The sequence below is a fragment of the Vulpes lagopus genome, chromosome 8, assembly GCF_018345385.1.
Source record: "Vulpes lagopus strain Blue_001 chromosome 8, ASM1834538v1, whole genome shotgun sequence".
NCBI lineage: Eukaryota > Metazoa > Chordata > Mammalia > Carnivora > Canidae > Vulpes > Vulpes lagopus.
Genome location: NC_054831.1, coordinates 36,442,298 through 36,467,186, shown reverse-complemented (window position 1 = coordinate 36,467,186; position 24,889 = coordinate 36,442,298). Strand labels below are relative to the sequence as shown.

Genomic DNA, 24,889 nt, shown 5'->3' with positions numbered 1-24,889 from the left:
ATGAGGTAGGTTCTATAATAGTGGCTGAGCTGGATTTTGAACCTATACCATTCTGTTTTTGTTTTTTATGAAATAATTAAAAAGGAAAGACCAATTCCGTCCTTAAAATATTTGTAGTCTAATTTATGTGGAACAGTGTGGGGAATGTGAACGTGGTGTCTGTGATCACAGGTATTACATGATATACCAATGAAAACCAAGATTTCCTTTATGAAAAGAGGACTTAATATGAAAAAATCCTATTCTTCATTACAAATTGGAAATGTTCTCTGGATTGCAGGGTCTTTTTGGAGTTCCCGAGCTCAGTGCACCAGAAGGATTTCGGATTGCACAAGAAAATGCCCTGAGAAAGGCAGACTTGCTGGTGGAGCGCGTGTGTTCCATGCCGCCTGGGCCCCAGACCGTGCTCATTTTTGACGAGCTCTCCGATTCCTTGTGCAGAGTGGCTGACTTGGTAAGATGCTTGATGTGAGCCTTGAAGCTACCTCTCTGTCAAGCTGTTAAAATTTGAGTAAAGTTTATTAGGTTTACTGTTACAGACTATAGAGCTCAGAGCATCTGATGCTCACTTTGGCATGTATACTAACAACATCTGACCTATTTGAGAGCTGTTGAGTATAATTTGTTATAGTGGGAGTAAGTCATTAGGTATGGGAAAAATGTATAGGAAAAGGTGATATGTAGAATCTGTACTTTAATATGTATAGTTAAAAAAATACATATGTGATATATAATAAAAGAATGACTACTCACTCATTTGGCAAAGAGTCTTCATTTGACAAAGATTCTTCATTCATGAAAACTTCTACCAGAATTTTAATATGACATTTACCTGTACATTTATAATAAATCTTAAGAAAAGCCACTGCTTATAAACCTTTTCAGGAATGTCTTTTTCCAATGAAAACTGTTTGGATATGAACCTGTATTATAGACTTTCTTTTTTCACATTTTGAAACTGGAATAGACAACGTACATAGGGTCTTTTCGTTAAGAAGCCCATTGTCGACGTAGAAGGCATGATTTTTTTTAGCTGCCCAAAAGAGCCACCTTTGCTTTAGTCATGTCAGTGAAGGAATTTTTGTAGTGCACATAATCCAAAATTGTGGACCCTCTTGATCTTGTCTATTTGGTATGGGACTGTATATCTTCACACTCATTCAATATTGAGTCCCCACCATGTGCCAAGCACTCTTCTAGGCATTGGGAATGAAGTCATGACAGGTGCAATCTCTGACCTCATGGAGTTTATATATTTTTTTTTTTTAAAGATTTTTTATTTATTTATTCACAGAGACAGAGAGAGAGAGAGAGAGAGGCAGAGACACAGGCAGAGGGAGAAGCAGGCATCATATAGAGAGCCTGACGTGGGACTCGATCCAGGGTCTCCAGGGTCACGCCCTGGGCTGCAGGCGGCGCTAAACCGCTGCGCCACCGGGGCTGCCTGGAGTTTATATTCTGATGTTAACTTTTTTTTTATTTTTTTAGATCTTATGAGGCACTAGATTCTGGTAAGAGGTTTGTTTGGATTAACTAAATTAACCTTCTTAGTATATCTCCCATTTTCAGATGAGGAAAGAAAGGCTGTAAGAGGTTAAGTGATATACCTAGTCAGTAAATGGTGGAACTGAGCTCAGAGTCCAGGCATTTTGGCTGAAGAATTCATGTCCTCACCTGCTGTTCTGTACCTTTTACAGGCTGGCTGGCTGCTTAGGTCAGATGAATAGGCCATCTGTACCTGGAGAGGTTAGAAAGTCAGCATCCCCATCTTTTTAAAAAGTATTTATTTATTTTTAAAATGATCCTACTGTATAATTGACTCCTTTTGGGGGATGATACAGTTCTATGAATTTTAACTCATGTATTCATGTGGCCACCACCACAATTAAGGTACAGAACTATTCCATTGCCCCAGAAAAGCCCCTGTACAGTCAGACCCAGCTCTCCCTTCTTAGCTCTGGCAACTACCCATCTGTTCTCCATCCCTATAGTTTGTCTCTTCTAAAACATCAGGTAAACAGAATCATTTGCCCTTTGGGAATGACTTCTTTCACCTAGCATAACACCTCCCCATCTTTTTTTTTCCCCCGTTTGGAACATTCTTCCCCTCCCATACACCTGAATTGAGCAGAAATACCTTTTAGATGGTCATACTGTCACTGTGGGCGCCCCCATTTTAAGAGAAATTTATTTTTTAAGATTTTATTTATTTATTTGAGACAGAGCATGAGAGAGCACGAACTAGTGGGAGGTATGGGCAGAGGGAGAGGAAGAGGAAGAAGCGGGCTTTCTGCTCAGTGGGGCTCCATCCCAGGACCCTTGAGTTATGACCTGAGCTGAAGGCAGATGCTTAACTGACTGAGCCCCCCCAAGCAACCCCCACCCTATTTTAAGGAAACTGATAGTGTTTTAAAGGGTTTTTCCCAAGAGTGAAGTGAGGTGTGTTGCAGACTCCTTTTTGTCACTTCTTGGTTTTATAGGATCTTAGTTTTGTTCTGAAGTGTGCAGGTACTGAACACTGAACGACTGAGGACACGGGACATGCACTGCCCGAGGATGCCTCATACCTTTGCTTACTTGTGTCACTGAAATCTGAAAAGGAAAATATTTGTCAGGGAGTTTCACTTACGTGCAGTCAAGTATTGACTTTGTTGGTGGTTTATTTGTTGTCTTAGCCTCCATTTTAATTAAGTAGTGTTCTAGGATTTTTTTTTTTCCTTACATTTTTGCTTTTTGCTCCTCTCTAAAGAGATTTTAACTCTGCCCCATAGCTTGTCCTATTTTGGAAGTTTTTAGTATTTATGAGGTATAGTAAAATCTCATTTAAAAAGTTCTAAATGTGATCTCTATGTGGAAATCTTTGGGTAAAAAATTCAAAGAACCGTTTTCCTTCTGAATTTTTAAGACTTTACCTGCCAGTAAGATCAATACTGTAATAAGGCAAGGGCTTCATAAACTGTTATTTCCCACCAAATGATCATTTGGTTTTGCTTTCTTTTTCTTTTTTAATACAATTGCTATCACTATTTATAAAGAATTTTTTGAAAAGATTTTATTCATTCATTTGAGAGACAGAGTGAGAGAGCAGGGGTGCTCAGTGGGGGGAGGGGCAGAGGGAGAGGGAGAAGCAGAACCCACGTGGGGTTCTTTTTTTTTTAAATATTTTTAAAAATTTATTCACGAGAGACACAGAGAGACACAGAGAGAGAAAGGCAGAGACACAGGCAGAGGGAGAAGCAGGCTCCATGCAGGGAGCCTCACGTGGGGCTCGATCCCGGGACTCCAGAATCATGTCCTGGGTCGGAGGCAGGCGCTAAACCGCTGAGCCACCCAGGGATCCCCTCCCACGTGGGGTTCTATCTGAGGATCCCGACATTATAACCTGAGCTGAAGGCAGACCCTTCACCGACTAAACCACCCAGGCGCCCCACAAATGAATTTTAAAATATATGCCAGCATTTTGAAATAAATATTGATTGTAAATTCTGCAACATGTACATTAGTAATTTATACAAATTGTAAATTTTACATGGCTCATTTTTCAAGTACTAATGTCATTGTTATATCAAATGTATAAAACTGTGGATTTAAATGTTTTTATATTAAAAATGTTTAATAAAATTAGGAAATTTTATCTTGTGGTGATTTTATTTCATATTATAGTCACACATGTTTTCTTGAAGACTGAAGAATGTGTAGTTCCCTTGGGTTTTTCTTTTGCAGTATGCTACAATTAACATGAAAACTAAAATCTAGCTTTACATAATTTCATTAAAAGAGTAAAAATAATTCTAGCTCAGCGTAATGCTTAAGTCAGGATAGCAGCCACTGCACCACTATTAGTCATGAGTCATTTAAGCTGAGACTGGGAATTCATATTTATTAAAAGGCCTATAAAGAGAGAATGTGCCTTTGTTTTCTGTACAAAGGCTAGAATGTAGTTAAATCAGTCTTGAAACTATGCTGTCAGTTGAAAAAAAGCCTCTATAGTTGTTCTCTGGAGCCAGGTTGACATGTGAAGACCATATTGCCAACAGTTTTAGAATATTTGAAATAAAATTCTGCTTTTTTGGACTGTAGAATTAGGAGGAATTCACTTGGTGTTTATTTTTGAAGGAGAAAGACTTCTAAAATAAAGTTAGTGCAAGTATTTTCTTTGGAATGAAACCCACTCGATTCTAAGGAATAACAGAATTAATAAATGTTCAGAAAGTAGCTGCTTTGCCCTTCTAGTTTAGGAAAATTTCAGTAATGGAAATGCCTATGTCAAGCCAAATGGCACACTTGAAAGCACAGGTTTTCATTTTTACCCTCAGATCTTGGAAGAAAGCTTTCCATCAAATTCCCTCTTGGTTTTGTCTTTCTTCTTTATTAGGCCGATTTTGTGAAAATTGCTCACCCTGAGCCCGCATTCAGAGAGGCGGCGGAAGAAGCTTGTAGAAGTATTGGCACCATGGTAGAAAAGTATGTTCTGTTCCCTTTCATTACAATCTTGGGTGATGTGGTTTTGTTGATTTTTGCTTTAGGAAATTTGTCTCTAGGGCTCCTCCCTGCAGGTTAGGGGATGGTGTGCTACCCTGCACAGTGCCCAGGGTGCTGGGGACGAGGGGGGCCCTGGGGCAGGCCACTGTGGTCTCCTTGGCACCAGCACTGTGACTGGCTATTCATCAGCTTACTTATCTGTTCTTTTCCTTGTCTGCAAGTGAAGTAATAATGTGATTTGCCTCTTAGATGTACTGTGAGGAAAATGAGATAATAAAGTGCTTCTGGTGGTATCAGGCATGTAGCAAACATCCACTCTCATTATTATTTACATTAAGTAAGAGTTATTTATTTATTTATTTATTTATTTATTTAATTATTTATAGTAAGAGTTTTTTAGTATCTCAGTGGCAAGTTGGAATTTCTTGATTATCCTATAATGAAACTGCTATTGCATTGATGGCTGTGGGCTCTAGGTAAGAGGCCAACACTGTCTCTGCAAAGTAGCCTTGTGGTCCCTTGAATCTGGGGTGGGGAGGTTGTCTAAGGAGATCATAAAACTGTCTGGGAGGGCTGAGGCAGGCTGGGGCTTTGATGAAATGAGTTATTTTCAAGCAATCTTGGGGTTGATTTAAATATTTTAAGCCTTTACCAAGAGCTTGAAAGTGCTTGTGAAAATGACTTTGAGGTGGACAGTGCCATATTCAAAGGCACTTAAGTGCATGAGGCCATGCCAGACACTGTCGAAAGCGAGTGAGCATGGCAGGGGCTCGCTGGGCATGAACATACCACTGGAAAACATCGGAGGGCTTTTTCACAAGCCAGAAGTTGGAGGAGGTGTGTGGTGACAGAGTGCGGTGGCTTCTCTGGTTTTGACCTGATGCTTCAGGAGGTGCTACTGCTGCTTCACCCCCACTGAGCATCATTTGCTCTCTTTGGGACAATACATGTACGTTCTCTTGGAGCCATTGAAAATCTACTCGTTGACTGAGATAAAACAGGTCCCTGCACACTCCAGACACTGAGCATGAGGAAGGGACTGCAATTGTGGCCTCCTTGGGAGGGACAGCACTGCCCAGGGAGGAGCCCCAAGAAATGAGTATGAGCTGCTGGGGTGCCTGCCTGAGGCACCTTGAACACTGTATCGGGCCTGAGCTGAGATACAGCTCTGGTCTGATGCATGTGGGTTCTTAATTTTGCAGCAGGACAACAAGGAGACCATAATTGGTAGCAAATGGTTGTCAAGAGTATCTGTGCAAGGTCTTCACTTCATCCTGGAGAGTGTTTCAGTTCTCTCCTTCTTTGCCACACCACCGGCTGCCCTGAGGCCCGTCGAGGGCCTGCAAGTGGGTCAGGGCACAGAACTAATGGCCTTCACCCGTGCTTTGCTCTTGGTTCTCCCTGAGCACCAGGACTCCTTTTCCTCTTGAGTCTAACTGAATCATGCCTTAACTACTGGAGTTGATCTTTGAGAAATAGGATGATTTCAGGTGTGTGTGTAGAATTGATTTGTTCCCCAGTAGTGGAAATAAAAGCCTAAGGTTAGGTGTGTTTGTTTATAGTTGATGCCAGCCATAGACTAAAATAGAGAGTTTATCTCAGGATCTTATGACATAAAACATAATGCGGGAGATGTGCTGAAACTTCTGAAGAGGATACAGCACAGGCCGTGTCAGAATGCCTGTCCTTTTGACATGTATGTAGTAGCTTGTTGAATGAGCCATCCTGGAGGTGGTGGGGGCCCACATTGATTTTCTTCCAGTTTCCTGGGATTGCTGCCTGGGTGCAGGAGAGGTGGTGTGCCTGCCCTTCTTGTTGAACATTTTCCCACTGGTGGTGACTGCCTCAGTGCCCTTGGTCTTTGGGGTGGTCCACGAGAGCCATAGCAACAGAAACTCTTCAATTTCTACAGAGCTGTAGGTTTTTGACTCATTAGGGAACCTGGCCATCCTTGAGTTCCTGAGTCAGAATGGGCAGACAGTTCTTACAGCCTCCCTTCCCTGGAGATCTACTGGGCAGGGATCACATTATGTCTGAAACCAAGTCACTATTTAGTTCCGAGAGTGGCAGGGCTTTCTGGCATCCAGGAAAGAAGAAAGAACTCAGGACCTGGTAGTGGGACTGTGGCTTGGGTTGAGGGCAGTACTCAGTTGGGGGGCTGAGAGCAGGCTGGCAAGGCCACTTAATCATAACTACTATTTCTTCATTCATGGCGGGAGCATCTCATTTAACCCTCAGGGTGACCTGCAGTCTAACAAGCTGGAGGAGTTCAAATCTTTGCCCGAGGTCACCAAGTAGTAGTAGGGCTGGTGTTGTAACTCTAGTGTGTGGCCCTGAAGCCTGCGTCCTTGAGCTTTCCTCACTGTGTGGCCATGTGAGCCTGCCACTGTGGCCCAGGTGGGCAAAGGTCACCCATGTTCTAGGCTCTTCACTTTGGAACTGCACAATCTTTGTGTTCATGCTTCCTCCCATCTTCATTCCCTTTTTATTAAACAAACAAATGGCCATCAGCATGTTGCTCTGAATGAATTCTCAGTGGCAGTAGGCTCAGATCACTCAGCTCACCAGCTACTAAATTCCTCCCCCTCGCCTCTCTCCTGTCTGCTTTTCTAGTTCCAGCTGTTGACCGTGGCTTTACATTTATCCTTTTACCTTTCACAACACTTAGTACCCTGACACTTTGCTTGAGGGACTGCCTGTTTCTGTACTAACTGTGGTTTGTACTATTTCTATACTAAATAAAGAAACAAAACAAAACCCCAAACCTTTGGCCTGTGGGCGTGTGTATGCTAGGATGTGACACCGTTCTCTTAATGTAAAGTTAAATAGAAGATGCTAGAAGATTGTTTAATTTTTTTCATTTGTAATTTTTCTAGGTTGAACACAAATGTGGAATTATATCAGAGTTTGCAAAAATTGCTAGCTGATAAAAAACTTGTGGAGTCCCTCGATCCAGAAACCAGGTACTTATTCCTTTGCATTAATTATGGTTGTGACTATTGAGGCAGATTGGAAGGACAACTAGTGTCACTGTACTCACAGCCCCCTCTGCAGTATTGCTCCCAGGTCACTATATGACTCTGGCACTTTCTTTAGGACTTCACTCAAATGGTGTCTCCTCCTTCTCTGCTTGTTTTTTCTTCTCAGTCCTTATTTCCAGCATTATCTGTTTGCTAATTTGATTACATCTCTCTTCCTCTTGGAGGGCAGGCATTGGGTCTATTTTGTTCAGGGCTGCATCCCAGCACCTGCAGCAGTTCCTGGCCTGTAGTAGGGGCTTCACAATGGAATGACTTCCTATTCGCAGTTGGCAATCACACTTAGCTTCATGTTTGAAGTTCTATAATTGATACCACCAGAAGATAGAAGCAATTTGATTTTATTGACTGGTTGGATGTCATGATCCTTGAAATGGTTTCCTTTGGTTTATTCAATTGCATTTATTATGATCTGAATTGAAAAAGCTGAATTTCTAAGTCAGTGCATAAAAATATTTCATGTAGGATTTTGGATACCATGTTTCTTTGCTCAAGCTTATTTATTTATAATGATTTTATAAGTTTGTCACTAACCCACCTATATATTACTTGTCTTGTAGCACAGAGGTTAATATTTTTTCTTACCTGTTTGTATTTGCTCATCTACTTTGTATTTTATGGGACACTTACTTCTTTTCATTCCTCAGTCTCCCTCTTGCTTCCTTCTCCCCTATCTCTGTTATGTGGCTTATGACTCCCATGTGAAGCCCTGTTCTGCAGGGATCAGTTGATATGGGATCTCACTGTTAATCTGATACACAAGCACCATGCCATAGAAATCATACAATGAGGCTGTCTTTGGGGGATTATTTTCACCTGACTTCTAGTATGCAGGTATAGGTTTGATCTTAGTTCACTACATTGATCCTGAGCCTCAGGATACTAGGAAAGCTGGTTATACCGTCAGAATAGTTTGTCTTTATCATACTTAACACTGTCTTTGAGCTTAACACTGTCTTTGAGCTTAACACTGTCTTTGTTAACAGAACAAGTCAAAGTTGAATGCCTGCTCATTGTGCTGGATTTATACTCAATTGGTATGGGCATTGAGTAGAGATAGCAGGTTATTCATAACCTGACTTTGCTAATGATCAACTTTTCTATATTTAACAGAAAAAGTATAGTGGACTGGAAGACTATTTAGGTGCAAAGAACTTGTTCTAACAGAATATATCCTCATTTCTAGATGTTACTAAAAACACCAACAGGATCTTTAAAGTGACAAAATGATGACTACCTTGGAAAAAATGAGCAAGGGAGAGTATCAGTATTCTAGAAAGGAGACTTGGAAGTAGAGGAAAGCAAGAATTTAAAGTAATAATTATTGAAATATCATGGCACTTGTGTATCATCGAGTGTTGGCTAGCACTCAGAGAGGACCTTGTGTGCAGTAAGGTATGAGACAAGAATTATAAATTGTACATATAAGCCAGAGAATTATAGATTTAATAAATTATCTTGTCATAACAAGTTACTATATAAAAGAAATGATTTAAATTGAGTAGTAGATCATCATCTTATTCTTTGATAAATTCCTTGAAATACTAGTTCTATGAGCTATTCAAAAGTATTCCCAGAAGGGTTCCATTAGTTAAGTTTGGCCTGCATTTATGTATGGTCTCCTCTTGAAGAGTTTTAGTTTATTAGAGTCTGTGAGAAGCCCAACCATAAAGAAACCTGTTTTACTTGGGTTTTTCCAAAACCATTAAGAGCTTTCTTATATGCAAGGAACATAATCTCATCATCTTCAGAAAATATAATGGAGGGAAAACCCCAGTCACAAGAGCAACAGAAGCTGTAATATACCTTGAAATAAACTCAGGAATGCAAAGCATGCAGAACCTCAACACCCACACATAAGTTTAAATATGAGAGACAATTAAGTGGAGAAACTTACATTGTCTTAGATAAGAAGAAAGCTCAGTGATGTTTTCTACTAGGTCCATAAGTTCAGTGAAATACAATCTATAAAGAACATATTTCTGTTTTACTTTAAATGATTTTGAAGTCATAGACAATAAATGTGGCTGAAAAGACAGGAAAAAACTGGTGAGAAAAGTACTAAAAAGGGATTTGTACCAGATAGTAAGACATATTACAAAAATGCTATATTTAAAAGTCTTGTACTTAAACCAGCATAGTCAATTAGATCAATGGAAGAAGAGAGAAATTCAGTCACGAATATATATAAGACTCTATTTAGTATATGATAAAAGTGTCATTTAGTATCAGTAGGGTTTTCAGTAGATGATGTTAGGCCAGATTCCCTGCTATTCGGAGAAAATAGTAGATTACTTAAAGTTATAAATCTTTTTAAAAAAGGAAATCATAAAAGTATTGAAAATCTTGGAATATGGGAAGTCTGTCTTCTCATGATAACAAAGTCTGACCACAAAAGATTGATTTGATTATCTGAAAACTGCAAACTTTGGTACATCGAAACTTTTCCACATTCACAGTCAGAATACAGAATACAGAATACTGGGACAAATGTTACACAATAAAGGGTTAATATCTTTACTGTGTTAAGAGTCCTTACAGATTACTAAAAATCAACAAACGTGTATTTCCTTTTAGAAAATTAGATAAAGGATTTTTTTTTTTTGTGAAACTCTCCTTTCACAAAATAAGGAATAGCAACAGATGGGCAAGAAATCTGGAACAGGGCAGCCCGGGTGGCTCAGCAGTTTAGTGCCGCCTTCAGCTCAGGGCCTGATCCTGGAGTCCTGGGATCGAGTTCCACATCGGGCTCCCTGTATGGAGCCTGCTTCTCCCTCTGCCTGTGTCTGCCTCTCCCTCTCCCTCTCCCTCTCTCTCCCTCTCTCTCTCTCTCTCTCTCTCTCTCTCTCTCATGAATAAATAATAAAATATTTAAAAAGAAAAAAAAGAAACCTGGAACAGTGTAATAAGTGTGATACATGTAATCAATGTGAAGCAGTGGCTGCACATGTGGCCTGTACTATTAGACTACTTTGGTTGGATATTAGCTCCTTGGCTCTCCAGGTCTTGTTTTCTCCTCTGTAAGAAAAGAGTTAAAAAGTACTTCATAGGATTTTTATGAAGTTTAAATGAAATAATGAAAGTAAAATGCTTTGACAGTGACTGGCACATAATAGTCATTCAAAGAACAGGACCCTGCCATCCTTAAAGAACAAAGAGCCCATCACTTAACCAAGTTGAAACAGAGCAAGGGTAGTTTGAATGGCTTAGGATAATGGGTCCTGTCTAGTTAAGTGCAAATTGATAAATATTTATGGAGGACACCTTTTTGATCAGTTTCGTTTCTTGGAATGTGTTCTCAGGAAACAAGAATAAAGAGATGTATGTAACAGGGACTTTTATCATAGCATGAATTACAGGAATGGGAAAAATGAAAATATTTTTAGTCCATAAGACCAAATATTACAAACATTAAAAGCCATGTTTCTGAAGAGTATTTAAAGAGATAGGGGCGCCTGGGTGGCTCAGTCATTTGGACGTCTGCCTTCGCTTTGGGTCATGATCCCAGGGTCCTCAGATGGAGCCCGCATTGGGCTTTTTTCCTGCTCAACAGGGAGTCTGCTTCTCCCTCTCCCCTGCTGACCTTCCCTCCAACTTGTGGTCTTGTTCACTCTCTTAAATAAATAAATTGAAAAAAAATTTTTAAAAAGAAATGTTCAATGTTTGTGGTTTAATTTTAAGAGAAAAAGCAAGATAAAAGTCTGTTACTTGGCTCCCAGTTATTTTAAATAAGTAGTATAACATACTCAAGTAGATTGGATGGAAGCCAAGGGAGGGTCTTTATTGTTGTTGATGTTAGCCACAACTACATTTTCACCGAGACAGTGTCTTTATGAGACTGCAGATGCTGTCTCTGCTTCTCAGGATGCGGTCCTGTTGCGTGTCCCCCACCAGTCCACCTGGCCCTCCTCCATCAAGTGGAGTTGGTGTGAGGGAATTAAGTGCCTCTTACATCCATTCAGAAACTCTGCAAACATTTTTCAAGTATCTACTATATGCTAGGCACTGTGCTAACTTCTCTAACTTTATGTTATTTAATTTCACATGTTCTGCATAGCCTTAAAAAATAAAAATAAACAGATTGGAGGGAAATATAAGAATTTTAGTGGTGGTTATCTTTTGTGAGATTAGTGATTTTCCTTTTTCCCTACATTTCTACACAAAGCTGTTATACAATGAACTTATATAATATAAACTTGCTTTATACATTCTCATCCCCGTTTATCAATGCCTGTTGTTTTTTTTCCCCTCTTAATAAATCAAACAAAATACTGTTGCTAGAAGAGACAGAGTGGAATGTGTTTTAGGTTGACTGTTCAGGATGGGAGATCACTGTGAGGTAGAGATAATGGGGATATTTTAGGGGCTTTGCATTATTTAAGAAAGAAGGTAAGTGACTAAATTATTAATGCGGTCTATTGAATTTTCAGAAATTTAGAAGAACTTTAATTCTGTCCATTCAAGGTATACTGGCACAATAATCAAGAAGATAAATATACCCTTTATGAAAAGTCAGAGAAAGCCAGGAGAGTAGATCAAATATTTGGATAACTTAATTCCAGAAAACTAGTAGTTTAAAAAAATTATTGACAGAAAGAGGTGTTACATTTGAAATTGGTTCCAAGCATGTAGCAGGATTAAAGAGAAAGAAAATGATTCTCATTAGCCAAGAAACTCAGCTTCCAGCATAGCATCAAAGAATTTAATATTCTAAGTAGCTGCTACTAGTTGGAAGAAAAACTGAAAATCTCATGCAGTAGAGCCTTTGAAAAATTGTCTAAGTGCACACTGTTTTATGTTTTTAATTATTGGAATTTGGATGGAGTTGAAATAAGTAATTATCGTGGTGGTGTTCTCAGGTTTGTACTCTATGAATAAAGGAATAAGCTCCTACATGTAAAGCTAGTCATAATTATTTTTCATGTTCTGCAGTACATATATTGACTTTTTAAAACATTGGTTGAAGTTATTCTTTGTTCCCTCTTTGCTTATTATACTTAAATTCCTTATAAAGCATTTACAACCCAAGCATTACAATTCATGACTTTCTTTTTTTTTTTTTTTCATGACTATCATACGGCTCCAGTACAACCTTTTTAAAACATTCTATGTTCTCCCTATGTTTTTTTTTTAAATTAAGTTTGGTAAGTGGAAATCATAAATGCTATTGGAGTCCATAGTAGAGGCCCCTAATTTGGTTAGTAGTGAAGGACAGCCTTCAGAGACCTCGCAGTGGAGGACAGGTGTTTCATGAGGTGCTAGGTTGATCACGCCAAGGGATTCTGACCTTGAGAAAGGTCATCCGTAGGGATGCAGGACTGGAGGAAGGTGATGCAGTAGGGCTAGCTACAGTATATCAGGGGAAGGAGGACTGCTGCCTGAACTAGGACAGTGGTATTAGGAAGGAGAGAAGGGGTTATTTTATTTTATTTTATTTATTTTATTTTTTTACAGAAAATAACATTTTTATTGTGGGTGGCTAAAATGCACAGAAGAAATGTCATAACTTTAAATAATTAGTAATAGGAAAGAAAAATATGTGAGGAACATTCAACTGAAGTTAATTGAAAATAAAAGTAATACTTCAATTTTTCTGTGAACTTTAAACTAAAGCACTTCTGAATTTTAAAAGAGAAAAGACAAAAAGAAGAAAAATGCAAATAAGCATTAGGAAACAGACAAATGATAAATAAACCCAAGTGTTGACTCTTTGGAAAAATGAGTAAAATGAAGAAGTCGGTAGATAATATAATTTAAAAGTTGTTGAAAGTTACAAATCCAAAATTTGAGATAAGATTACAGATGTAACAGGGAAAGTTAAAAATATAGAAGGAATTATGTTAACCCTAGTCTGTGGAAATAAATTTGAAAACTTCATAAAAACAGATAATTTTCTAAATAACAAGGTACATATGCAGAACTATTTTGATAATTTTTTTTTGCATGAAAGGACAGTGATGAGTATGTGTTTCTGAAGAGTTTCCTCTGTGGGTCTCAATGCATTCTATAGTATTCAGATTAAATCGGTGAAAATGCATATAGATAATATATGGCAGTGTGTCTATATTGGTCTAGGTAGACACACTGCCGCTTATCAGCAGGTGAGAGAAGTCGGTATGGAAGCTACTCAGACACAAACACTGTGCCAGGCACTGAAGAGTCAGTCATTAGAAGGCAGAAACCAATACCCCAGTCTCCAGAGGGGCTCACAGCGTAGTGTTGAGGAGAAGCATCCAGTATACACACAGACACACACAGACACACACACACACACACACACACACACACACACACACAAAGAGAACTGCATTGCACTGTAGGGAATTAGAAGTACAGGGCTCTAAGAACATTTTATAACGGGCCTTCTCATTAGGAAGGTGGTCTAGCCAAAACATCTAAGCTGGATTTTCTTGAGAGGACTTACTGTCCTTGAAGCACACCACCTGCATGGAGGGGATGGCATGACTGGAAGGCCCTTGACAGGAAAGAAAGTGTATTTATTAAAGGATGAAAAGGTGTCTGGAGGGTCTGATGCCCAGAAGGGGTTAATTTGGTTGATTGCCCTATTTCTTTCTAATCCTTTTCCCCCTCACCACCAAATAAATAGCTACCATTTACTGTGTAATTTTCATATCGCTAAGAAAGTGATGTGTGATTACTTCTTTCTTACAGGTTAGTAATACTAGCATAAGCTCTATAAGATACACTCTTGTTTCCTGATCCCCTGATACATATTTATCAGTCAGATTTACTTAAGAGTGATATTACACTCTTATTTTTTGGACATCAGGGACCAAGTTTTTCCACTCTAATGTACTGTGTGTACCGGTCCATGCTTTCGTGGCACAGCATGATGACATCTTGTTTCCAGCACACACATAATTCTCTTCCATTTAGGATATGGTATGAATTCAACATTTTAATTCCTCTGGTGTCTAATGGGAAGTAAAATATATCATATTAGCTTATAACTAAAAAGGGAGAAATGTCCTTCTAAATATAAGATATTACAGGAGAAAATTAATGAAAAATTGCCCCTTACTTTAGATACTATCCAAGATACTTTCTATTCCACTATTGTTTTTTTTATTGTTCTGATGAAATTGTTACATCAGGGAAAGGGTAGGAAAATTAGGGCTTGCTCTTAAGTTTGCAGATGCATTCAGTGATTATTAAAAATGCTCCTCTCCATAGTGCAAACTAGTACTAGTTCTGGAGATGGTGAGGAACCTTCCCTCACAAGTCTTAAGCCAATTTAGCACAAGGTGAATGGAAGCTGATAAGTGAGGAGCCTGCCTGATGGTCTCTCTTAGAACTCCCCAAATACTTTATTTGTATCCATGTTAGGAAATTTACTTTATCTTTACCTTGTATTCATTCATTCAAAAAGTATTTATCCCTTTATGGGACCATGCCTTATGAAACATTCATGTCTTTACCCACAAGCATCTTAGAGTATAGTTCTGTTAAATATACACGCTAGATATAAAGTATATTATAGTTATATGTATACAGGCTTATCTAGTTGCAATTGGAAATCATGTGTGTGTCCCATGAGTATTTATTTGGTGGGTTGCATAAAGTATGTGACAAATATTTTTGAAGGAAAAGCAGTGGATAATTGAAAGGATGTCCATCTCTTCTAGAAAAAAAACAGAGCAGCAGATAAATTTGGCCTATTCGAGTAATCATCATTCCCTTGGTTCAATTTAAGGCTTATTATACCACTAGCATGATGTATATGATGCCAAATCATCCATAGGAGAGCTTAAATGCCCGGTCAGTCAGCTGGGTATTTTGCCTGATTTCTAAGATGTTAATTCCTGGTTTCAAACAAATTTATCTGTATGTGTGCATGCATGTATGCATGTGTGTATGTAAACATTTGGCTTTTGGGGAGTTTGGTTGAAAAAGTCCAATTTATTTAACAAGAAAGTGATTTTATTTATTATTATTATATGTTATAACCTGGGTTCTTATTTACAGGCGAGTGGCTGAACTGTTTATGTTTGATTTTGAAATCAGTGGAATCCATCTAGACAAAGAAAAGGTGAATCTTTCCTCTCTGCTTTTTTATGCTCATTTTACTAATATCTGGTTGGTATCTTTATTGCTACAGTCCTTGTACATTGCTTAAATATGCAAATCACAGAAACTTTAGGTTGTTTGTGTTATGAAGTTTTTTTATTAGTTATATTTGAATGTAGCACTCTCTGGAAATTTGTCCATTATGCATGATAGTTGAGAATTATGAAATTACACGAGACAGTTGAGGTGTTTGAAGTGTTATGGCATCCTAGATGGGCAGGAAAGAGAGGCAAGTGAACAGGAAAGCTGAGAATGCTGAAGATTGAGGTCTGGGAGTGGAAGCACAGGGATTATCGCTGAGACCTTTACATGTGTGTGTTCATATTGTACGTGTCTTTGACAGATTCATGTGGTTTTGTTCTGGAAGCAGGAAGCAGGGGTTCTACAATGTTTACCCTGGAACAGGAGGGACCTTAGACATTGTTCAGACCCCTCCTTTCACAAATAAGGAAATAGGACAAAATGATTTGTTCAAGTTCCCATCCTTTGTTTCCAAAATGTCTCACCCTGGCTGTTTCTCTTTCTAGAACACAGCATCCTAAGAAAATGAGTGCCTCATTTCTATATTAAGCTCAGGGCTGGGAGAGTGGGGTGACTGAGCACCACTGAAAGATCTTCCTGCTCCATAGTTATCTCCTCTACTTGCCTGCAGTCTGTTATGGTTATGCTTTTTTTTTTTTTCATAGGTATGTTTCTCCTAATAAATAGAGCATAAAGCCGTTTACTTATGAATAGAGATTAGTTTGTCAGAGTACTTTGGAAAGTCGAGGTCAGGGTCTTGGGAATATGCAGCACCTACAATAGGTAATACCATTTTGCTTAGTGCTGGGTTTGAGTAATGCTGGGGCCACTTGCACACCTGTGTGTTTTTGTGGCTTTAAGGGCTCAACACAAGACTCCTAACTTCAACCCTGAGCTGAGACATGCCGCCCAGCAGTCCCCATGGCTAATAGGCTCTACTGTAAATGTATGTTGTTTAAAATTGACACATTGGCTTCTTTTCAAGCCAGTTCTTTAGTACTACTTCTCTGCATAATAAATCCACTAGTTTCTGTTTCACTCAAATAAAAATTTGGGGTCAGTTCATATTTTTTAAATTCCCTATACTTTCATGTCCTAATCAGTGACAGAGTCCTTGGATTGTTTCTGTAGAGCTCCTACGTCTGTCTGCATCCCCAAAACAACTCACCCTGAAGCTTATCACCATGTACCTGGCCTGTCCTAAAGGTCTTTGTCTTCCTGTCTCTCATTATAATTAATAGTGATTAAGCATTTGCTATTTGAAGCATGAATTCTCATCAGAGCTTCATAATAGCTGTGAGGTTGTTTGAGTATTGCTATCATTCCTGTGTTGTAGACGAGGAACCAAGGCACCTAGCATTTATGTGACAACGTCACAGAGCTCAGACTCCAGAGCCTGCTCAGCTCTCCCTGCTCAGGTTTTCTGCTGGTCAGTCCAACCTCTCTGTGAACATTGGTGTGATTTCCTTAAAGTATTGATTCAATCATTACTCTCCTGCCCAGAACCTCTCAGTCACTTTCTGTTGCCTATAGCAGCTAATATGTAACAGAACAAACATGGTGATGCACTCCTAGCTGTTCCTTGGCTCCCCTGTAACTCATTACACTGTGCCTTCTCTCTGTGGCCCTGATGTGGCTCTTCCTTCTCCTCTGTCTGCCCACCAGGCCTGCCTACCTTAAACACCTGCTCATCTTCAGACACTGTGTCTGTGAAGCTTTTATCAATCCCCCACCTGGAGTTTTGTTTTCGTCTGAATTCCCTTTTGACTTCTTTCATGCATGTGGCATTTATCTTTAAGTGCCTGTTACTGAAGCTGTTCCTATTGCATTATTTAGCTAAATTATGGGATTCTTAAGGACCAAGAATGCCAGTCATGTTTTTCCAGTTTTGGCCTCAGCAAATGCTGAATGACTGTATGATGAATCATAATAATTCTAGCTAATACTAAGTTTGATATTCAGAAGGAAGATAGTGGAGAATAGTAGACTTGCTAGTAGAGAATCTAGGTGAATAGTCTTGTTATTTTATATAATCCTCAGGAAAGATGTTTTTGAAACTTTACTCAAAGGTATTATGTGTCAAGTCAAGGTCTATTTCACCAGCATTGAACCTGCTGCTTTTACTTCTTGAGTGTTCTTAAAAGGATAGCTGCCCTTCCTGGCATGTCACTCCCTGGAACCCACGAACCTTAAAGATGCAAGTAAAGTAAACCTGCTGAACTCCTCTCTCGTAACCTCTGTGTCTGTTCTCCAAGGTGCTCCACTAGGACAGGATAAAAGGAGACATGTTACGCTTTTTGAAAGAAACCCACCAACATAATGTACAAATTATAAAGGCCTGTATATTCTTTCTGTATTCTTCCTAGGTTATCTTTTATTTAATTTTTAAGGTTTCTTATGAATATAACTTAAAAGTTTAAAATTGATGGAGGTATATGTTTTTTAGCAGTCATTTGTTAAATAACACAATTGCATAGAATTCTTAGAGTATCAAATCTTTACCTCAGAATGATGGAATGCTATGCCTAGAAAATTGGTGAATGCAGGAAGTAACCCAGTTTTTAATTTTCTGGGGATTTTTAAAATTCTTTGAAATAGTTTTATGACTTTTTTTTTTCCCATTAGTAAAGGCTTTGGGGAATATTTTTGGAAAGTAGTGCAATTTCCAAATCTTTCACCTTTTTGGTTATTCTGCTGGTGGCCATTAGGTGGCGATAGATGGCCATAATAGAGACAAAATCGGTAAAGAGAAACTTGGACTGTAAAGACATTGGAGTATCTGAAAACTAATTTTTTTCCATGAAGTTTGATTTCTCTATATTGTGATTTTTTTTAAAGTAGGCTCCACACCAAGTGTGGAGCCCCACATGGGACCTAACGTGGCCCCCATATGGGGCTTGAACTCAAAACCCCGAGATCAAGATCTGAGCTGAAATCAAGAGTCTGATACTTAACCCATGGAGCCACCCATGTGCCCCTATCTTGTAAAATTTTTGGTGGTTAACATATACTTGATTTTCCCCCAACATCTTATCAAGCATATGTCGGCATCTTAAATACCTTTTTAAAAATTGTTAATGCTGCTTAACCATTTTTAAGGGTCATACTACAATTAGAATGTGTTGAAGGCTAGTGACCACCATCCCAGAAAGAGGTGCATCTGATTTCACCAGGTGCCCATCTAGTTTTCTAGTAATAACAACTGCAGATTCCTCCTTGTCCTCCAGTAGATGGGATTGATTACATGAATCAGTTTATGTTTTTTCCAAAACATCTGTGGGCTCTCCCTTTGATAATACATCTTTTCTCAGGAAATTGTATGTCCTAAAGGTGTGACTGCAAGAAAAAGCCCACATGGGTGTGCCAACGCCATCCACATCCTCTCCCGTGAGTTGGCGGGGTGACGGGTACCGGGCACGGAGCTGGAAGACAGGGCCTGCCCTGTGGGCTCTGTCTGGCTCTCTTCCCACTGTGCTGCTGTCCTTCTGTAGCTGCTCAAGTGTGTGCACACTACAGGGCAGCCCCCTCTGGGTGTTCACTGTGCTCCTGTGAAGACTTGCAAAAATTCCTTTCCTTTCCCTCTACTTTTTTATCTCATCATTTAGGACTGAGTATATTTTCAAATTTTCCCTTCCAATACTTGCTTTTTTTCTTAAATATTTTATTCATTTATTTGACAGAAAGAGAGAGAGTAAGAGCACAAGCAGGGAGAGTGGCAGGCAGAGGGAGAGGAAGAAGCAGACTCACCGTCAGGCAGGGAGCCCGAGGTGGCTCTGGATCCCAGGATCATGACTTGAGCCGAAGGCAGACACTTGACTGACTGAGCCACCCAGGCACCCCTACTTGCTCTTTTTAGTCTACAACTACTTATATCGATACTTCAACTACCTACTGTACTCCAATTCATTTAACTAAGAGGTTATTTTGGGGATTAGAGAAGAATTCTGTACTTCCAAATGTCGTTAATTTCAAAGATTAGTTATATAAAAGATTATAGGTATAAAATAGAACCCTGGAATTTATGTAAATCTCAAAGCATAGAAATACCATAAAAACTGTTAGGATATTAAGAATCTATCAAAAATAGATTTATACTATTTATAGGATATTATTATATGTTTTATAGATAATATATAAACAACATAGTATTCCTTTTATTTAGTATCTCAATTAATTTAACCATATATGTTGCTTTACCATCTTTATAGATGGTCTGTTAAATCAGTTGTGAAATATTACTTTAAATGCCTTTAAATAACTTTTACTCCCTCTGCATCTAGCGTAAAAGAGCAGTGGACCTGAATGTTAAAATCTTGGATTTGAGTAATACATTTCTCATGGGAACTAACTTTCCCAACAAGGTTGAGAAGTATCTCTTACCAGAACACATTCATCGTAACTTTGTAGTCACTGGAAATCATGTCATAATTGATGGTCTACATGCAGATGCTCCAGATGACTTGGTACGTGCATTCCACTCTCTTCATAGTTCGGCTTCTGTCTGTATGTTGCTCCTGTTTTAACTCAAAATTCAGTGATAATGTCATCATACCTTTAAAAATACTTGAGTGTTACTAAGGCCTAAAATTTGACTGTGAGATTATTACTTCTGCTAATACTTTGAATGATGAAAATGGTTTATTCATGTCTCATAAAGAGCTCATTACTTTTTTAAAGATTTTATTTATTTATTAATGATAGACACAGAGAGAGAGAGAAAGAGAGAGAGGCAGAGACACAGGCAGAGGGAGAAGCAGGCTCCATGCAAGGAGCCTGATGTAGGACTTGATCCCGGGTCTCCAGGATCAGGCCCTGGGCTGAAGGTGGCGCTAAACCGCTGAGCCACACGGGCTGCCCAAAGAACTCATTTTTAAAGTATGATAGATAATAATTGACATTTGAGACTACTTAGATTCTTAATACCTGTAGTTTTAATCTGATTATGGCACATGCATTGGGTGAATGTTTGTTCCACCATAGCCTATAACAGAGAACTCCAGTCAAGGATGTGTTTATATCCCATACTACAGAAGCTTTGTAGTATGGATCAAAAAGCTTTATTCATCCTGTATAAAACCTGACTTTATTTTTAAAGCAATGATCACCTATACAATAGAGAAGTGAGAGTTAGCCTATATTGTCATTGCATGGGCCTTTGTGTCATGACACTTCTTATACCTTCTACCATTTACATTTTAAATATAGGTTCGAGAAGCTGCTTACAAAATTTTTCTTTATCCCAATGCCGGTCAGTTGAAATGTTTGGAAGAGTTGCTCAGCCACAGAGACCTTCTGGCCAAGTTAGTGGGATATTCCACATATTCCCACAGAGCCCTCCAAGGAACAATAGCCAAAAATCCAGGTAATCTTGTTCACCTACCCAACTTTTCAGGGTAAAATAAGATTTTTGCAAAACTGAACTTCTGATTTTAAATAGCTGTAAATTAGTGTTCTCTTTTTAATATACTCAGAGACCCATTTATTGAGATTTTCTACATCTTTATATAAAACTGACTTCTAAATAGAGCAAATAATTTGACATATATTCTCTCCAACCATGGTAATTTATGTCTTGTGCATGTTGAGAGTAAGTCATACTTAAATTTTCATTGATGCTGATTTCAATTATTTTCATTTTATTTATTTATTTATTTATTTATTTATTTATTTATTTATTTATTTATTTATATTATTTTCATTATAACTCAGCTAGTTTCTGTGGTCAGCCTAACCAACTTGGTTAGAATTAGTGTGAAAGAGGAGGAAAGATCAGTGTATGTGCTGAAGGCAAGGTTGAATATAGGCTAGTGCTATAAAAACATATAGTTCTATAAACCTCCTTTTTAGAGAGAAGAGTACGAAATGGGAGGATTTGTGTTGGGGAAAAAGCAACCTAGGGTTTGTGAGAGTCTTGCCTTGTGTTCTGTTGAGTTCTTTCTGATTTGTAATGTATCAAAGAAAACCTTACACAATAGTACTAATAATGTAAGTGTCTCTAGTGGGTTTTCTCAGAGTCAGGAGTAGAGTAGCTGTGATGGTGGCATTGTCCTATTCAAGATACCTTTTAGAGGTTGAATCTCTAAGCCTTGGTGATGGGTTGAGAGGGAGGAGGAGATGGTGTGCTGGGTACCCTTGGTTTCTGGTTGTGCATCTGGGCTGGCGTGCCCTTTGTGGACAGAGGGAATACTAGAAGTGAATTTTTTTTTTTTTTAAAGTGATTTTTTTTTTTAATTTTTATTTATTTATGATAGTCACAGAGAGAGAGAGTCAGAGACACAGGCAGAGGGAGAAGCAGGCTCCATGCACCGGGAGCCCGATGTGGGATTCGATCCCGGGTCTCCAGGATTGCGCCCTGGGCCAAAGGCAGGCGCCAAACTGCTGCGCCACCCAGGGATTCCTAGAAGTGAATTCTGCGTGGGAGGAAGATCACATTGTTCATTCTGTTCTGTCTTTATTCATTCCATGCATATCCCTTCTCACTCTAGTATGTCCCCATCTTCTCCAAAGCGTTCTTCAGAAACATCCATTTCCTTCACCTGTCAACGCTCTCTGCAAAATCATGGGCTCATCACACTCATTCCTTTCCTTATGTTGTTCCCTGCATGGGCAACAGCTCCCACCTCCCAGTCTGTTAAATCTTATATGGTTTTTCATTGCTCAGCTCAAAACCTACCTCTTTCACAAAGCCTTTTCACTTCCCCGAGACACCGTTGTTTGTCTCTGAACCCCTTATGTGCATACAATTTGTTTTCACCCCGTTTAACTCCTAAATAGATCTTATGTCATTTTTGTATGTTTTTCTGTAGTCATTGTTGTCACCAGATTGTTACAATACTTTATTATTATTATCTGTATCATTGATCCGTGAATGATGCAGGGCTGTGGACATCCCTGCAACCCTGCACAATCTAAAATTCACATGTAACTTTTGACTCCCCCAAAACTTAACTATGAATATCCCACTGTCGACTGGAAGCCTTACTGATAACAAAGGGTCAATTAACCCATATTTCGTATGTTGTATGTATTATATACTGTATTCTTACAATAAAGTTAGCTAGAAAAAAACATGTTATTAGGAAAAACATAAGAAAGAGAAAATACATTTATAGTACTGTACCATATTTTTCGAAAATACCTTTGTATAAGTGGACCTGCACAGTTCGAACCTTGATGTTCAAGGATCAACTGTAATAATAGTAAGATACTTACTCTGGGCCATTGGCCATTATTTCATTTAATTACTGCACAGCTGTGTGAGGTAGATGTTTGTATCCTTCAAGGTTAGTTATAGTGCTAAAAAGTGGCAGAGCTGAAACCTAAACCCATGCTCTAAACTTATGGTCTTCATAAGCTGTTTGAGACTTAACAGATAATATAAAAGACATCATCTTCAGTCTTTGTTTTCATCCGTTGATTCAATATTTACTGAGTGCCCACTACATGTTGGTGATTATCCCAGGCCCTAGATATAAATCTGTGTAAGACATGAAAATTTCTGCTCTTGTGCTGTTTATATTTCTATAAGGGAGATAAGAACAAAATATATAGGTAAGGATCACAGTATGATATTAGTTACTACAAGTTGTGGAGAGAACTGAACAGGTTAGGGGATAAGGAGCATGAGCATGTGGGGGTGGTGCTGGATTTTATTTTATTTTTTTTAAAGATTTATTTATTTATTTATTTATTTATTTATTTATTTATTTATTTATGATAGACATAGAGAGAGGCAGAGACACAGGAGGAGAGGGAAGCAGGCTTCATGCAGGAGCCTGAAGTGGGACTCGATCCCAGGTCTCCAGGATCAGGCCCTGGGCTGCAGGCAGCACTAAACTGCTGCGCCACTGGGGCTGCCCTGGTGCTGGATTTTAAACTGACTTGCCAGAGAGGGGCTTGCTGAAGATGAGGCATGTGCACGTTGATTTGGAGGAAGTGCAGAAATAAGCCTATGGCTCACTAGGGAAAGAAAGTTCCAGATGGACACACAGTGAGTGCAGCGGGCCCTACATAGGTTGACCTGGTTTGAGGAAAAACACAAAGGGCAAAGCGGTGGACAGAGTGAGTGAGGGGAGTGGTAAGAGGCAGAGGCAGATAAGGAGGGGCTGTGTTCAGCAGGGCTTTTCCTCGAGTGAGGTGGCAAGTCGTTGAGGGATTTTGAGCAGAGAAGGAAGGTGACATGACTTAAATTTTGATGGCAGGTCATGTGCTGCTGACTCTGAGATAGACTGCAGAGAGACAGGGGTGGAGGAGAGGCCATGTAGAAGCTGTTTTGTAGTAATTATGAGAAGGATGGTAGCTTGACCAAAATGGTGGCAAAGGAGGTTGTGGGAATATGTCTGATTCTGGATATGCAGCATTTTGAAGGGGAAACCAAGGCTTTTAACCTGGTCAACTGAAAAGACATAGTGAGTTCCTGTTAACTAAAATGGGGAGGACTGGAGGCTTGGTTTGGTTCAAGTTAAGTTGAGATACCAATTGGTGTTCACATGGTGATACTGAGTAGGCAGTTAGATATGTATCTGTGGAATTGAGGAGAGAGCTCTGAGCCACAGATATAAATCTGGGTCTTTATTTATTTATTTAAAGATTATTTATTTTAGAGAGAGCGTGTGGGTGGGGGAAGCACAGGGAGAGGGAGAGAATCTCAAGCAGACTCCCTGTTGAGCATGGAGCCGTGAGCCAAATGAGCCAAACTCTCATGAGCCAAAATCAAGAGTCAGACACTTAACCAACTGAGCCACCCAGGAGCCACCCAAGTTTTGAGATTGTATGAGATCTCAAAGGGAGTGAATGCATCTAAGGAAGAAGAGAAGTCTGGGAAATGGGGTCTGGTGCCCTCCAGGTTTAAGAGGTCAGAAATCTGAGGAAAAACCAGTAGTGGCCGCCAAGAACGAGCATCAGTGAGAGGAGAAAAATGAACAGAGGAGGTGCTCCTGGAAACCACATGAAGAAGTGTCTTAAGGAGGGAGTGATCAGCTGACTCAAATGCTGAGGGCAGGTGCAGTCTGAAGAAGGCTGAGGATTGACCACTGAGGTGAGCAGTGTGGATTGGAGGTCACTGGACCTGCTGCAGCTAATGCCAGATGTCATCGCTCACTAGAGGGTTAGTATGGTCATATTTCGGAGTTAGGCTATTGTGCATAGAGTCACATTGGATGTGACTTGTGTCCTTAAGGAATTTAAAATTTACTTGGTGAGATCAGTTATATAAATATAAAGATAAATAATTGTATAGGTCAATGCCTTTTCAGTGTCAA

The 24,889-nt window shown here is 39.2% G+C and overlaps 1 protein-coding gene across 3 annotated transcripts in view; it reads left to right on the top strand.

Annotated features, from left to right (window-relative positions):
* Positions 1–24,889, top strand: part of LOC121497195 (mitochondrial intermediate peptidase) — a 175,600-nt gene that overhangs the window by 3,008 nt on the left and 147,703 nt on the right. For 2 of the 3 annotated variants that reach the window (XM_041766483.1, XM_041766484.1), the window contains exons 2-7: positions 281–454; positions 4,376–4,464; positions 7,359–7,445; positions 15,507–15,570; positions 19,910–20,092; positions 20,835–20,991. In XM_041766483.1, the coding sequence (XP_041622417.1) occupies positions 281–454; positions 4,376–4,464; positions 7,359–7,445; positions 15,507–15,570; positions 19,910–20,092; positions 20,835–20,991 (754 nt within the window). The remainder of the gene's footprint in view (positions 1–280; positions 455–4,375; positions 4,465–7,358; positions 7,446–15,506; positions 15,571–19,909; positions 20,093–20,834; positions 20,992–24,889) is intronic. The other variant, XM_041766485.1, reaches the window with a different exon arrangement.